Source organism: Anastrepha obliqua, chromosome 4, assembly GCF_027943255.1.
Source record: "Anastrepha obliqua isolate idAnaObli1 chromosome 4, idAnaObli1_1.0, whole genome shotgun sequence".
Classification (NCBI taxonomy): Eukaryota; Metazoa; Arthropoda; class Insecta; order Diptera; family Tephritidae; genus Anastrepha; species Anastrepha obliqua.
In genome coordinates, this window is record NC_072895.1 from 4,788,160 (window position 1) to 4,789,967 (window position 1,808).

General features: G+C 35.0%; 1 protein-coding gene across 1 annotated transcript; it reads right to left on the bottom strand.

Moving 5' to 3' along the window:
* Positions 1–242: 242 nt before the first annotated feature.
* On the bottom strand, positions 243–1,058 carry LOC129245790 (uncharacterized). The gene is made up of 2 exons (XM_054884179.1): positions 820–1,058; positions 243–748 (listed from the first exon to the last, which is right to left on the bottom strand). The coding sequence occupies exons 1-2, from the start codon at positions 1,012–1,014 to the stop codon at positions 335–337; spliced, it is 609 nt and encodes a 202-aa protein (XP_054740154.1). The 5' UTR covers positions 1,015–1,058; the 3' UTR covers positions 243–334.
* Between the last annotated feature and the right edge of the window lie 750 nt (positions 1,059–1,808).

A 1,808-nucleotide genomic window follows, 5' to 3' on the forward strand; every position in this document is an offset into this window, starting at 1 on the left:
TTTGACGTGACAATCAAACGTACAAACCGTTGTTGTTAGCCTAGTGTCACCACCTTTAATGAATGTGACTTGCTTTAACTCCCCTACTACTTAATATGTATCGGTTTCAATACTTTTCAACCAACCTGTACATACAAATCATTAAATACAAAATCAATAATACAACAAAATATTTATAGTGCATAAAGGCTATTATTTATTAATTTTATTACTACAGCATTTAAAATGCTAACTTCGACTAGATATGCTCGCGCCGGACGAACTAAAAATAGTTAACATTTTTTATGTTCACGTAAATACAAAGTTCCAATGCAATTAATTAGCCTGAGTTATTCTACTTCAACTGATTGTAACGCACAAAATCGCCGCCATACTTGGGTGCATACATCTCTTCGGCATCTCTGTTGTAAAATATATAATCGTCATTATTCGAATTGGACAATAGTGGCGTAATTCCGCTCGTCATATCCACATTCAGATCCTCCTTAAGACGCTGATCAGGCTTACGACCCAACGAAATAAGTTTGCCATACAATTCGGTGTCCATTTGCAGCGCATGATCGAAATCTTTCCAATGGACAAATTTTATTTTATCCGTTGCGATTGCATTCTTATTCAAAAGTTCGATGAGTGTGTTCGAAGTAACGGGCTGCACCAAACTGTACTCTCGTTCGGCGGCAGCAGCCGCTGCAGCTGCATTGAGAACCAAACGCTTTGAGAGCGAGGGCGAAATGGTGGCGCTGAGTGTCTTGAATTATTTTAAGAGGAAATAATTATTTAGTATGCAATAAATATAAAATTTCCATTAAAAACGTTTACCTCATCATCACGGCGGCCGATGCGCGGTATTGCCTTCATATTCTTTAAGAAATAACTATCCGAACGTCTGCCTAAGCGCGGTACATTTTTAGTGATCTTCAAAAAAAATCCCGGACTTTCATTACCCTGGCAATGGTTTGTGTGATTAGTTAGCACGAGCAACACACCGAATGTTAGCAACAAAGTTGAATGCATTTTGTGAACCGAAATTACCGAAAAAGCACTGTTGTTGGAATAAAACTATTTTACTACTTTTGTGTACTCCAGCTAAGCATTCTAGTGAGCTCGATACTGCACTATGCTGCTGCTCGCTGTAGTAGCCTAATATATACCCAGTCTGAATAAACTTATCTCGCTCTTTTTAAGCAACAAAACTATGCTGGTCCCGAAATTGTAAGGGAATTTGCATTATCGATCGGTTTGTTGGAAAATGCGGGTGGTAGAGAAGTCTTAGTTGACCCAATTTGCAACGTCATTTTTTCCAAATTGTGGTATACTGTACGTAGTGAACATTTACGAGTTTTACAAGTTTGTTAATTTCTGCTCTATGCAGCCTTAAAATATTGAAGTAGTAATATGTTTAGATATTCTGTATGTTATATTTACATATACATGCGTAAATGCTATTTTTTACTTTAAGACCCCTTTTCAAATACGGATCGAATAGGTTCTACCATAAAGCTATGCTATCAAGCTACCCTCACGCAAAAGCTGTAAATTTCTACACTTTTTATGAAAAATAGGTTTTTAGAGATTTGACTTGATTGCAGAGGAAGAATCGCGATAAAAACAAAAAAAAAATATTTCGTACACTTGTGCTCACAATCTGCACTATTTTTATGCACAATTTTTTCGTTAATTTTTTATAAAAATATAGTTCATTGTATGAGAAAATATAAAGAAAATATATTTATAAATCAAAGTTTTAAGCTTTATATAAAATGCACAAAAATTTAACAATTAAAAAAGAATTCAATCCTTTAAATTTT

Excerpts from the sequence above, each read along its gene's own strand:
- LOC129245790 (XM_054884179.1), bottom strand. The coding sequence starts at position 1,014 with ATGCATTCAACTTTGTTGCTAACATTCGGTGTGTTGCTCGTGCTAACT. Across the intron at positions 749-819 it reads TCGGCCGCCGTGATGATGAG|ACACTCAGCGCCACCATTTC; the intron begins GTAAACGTTTTT and ends AAATAATTCAAG.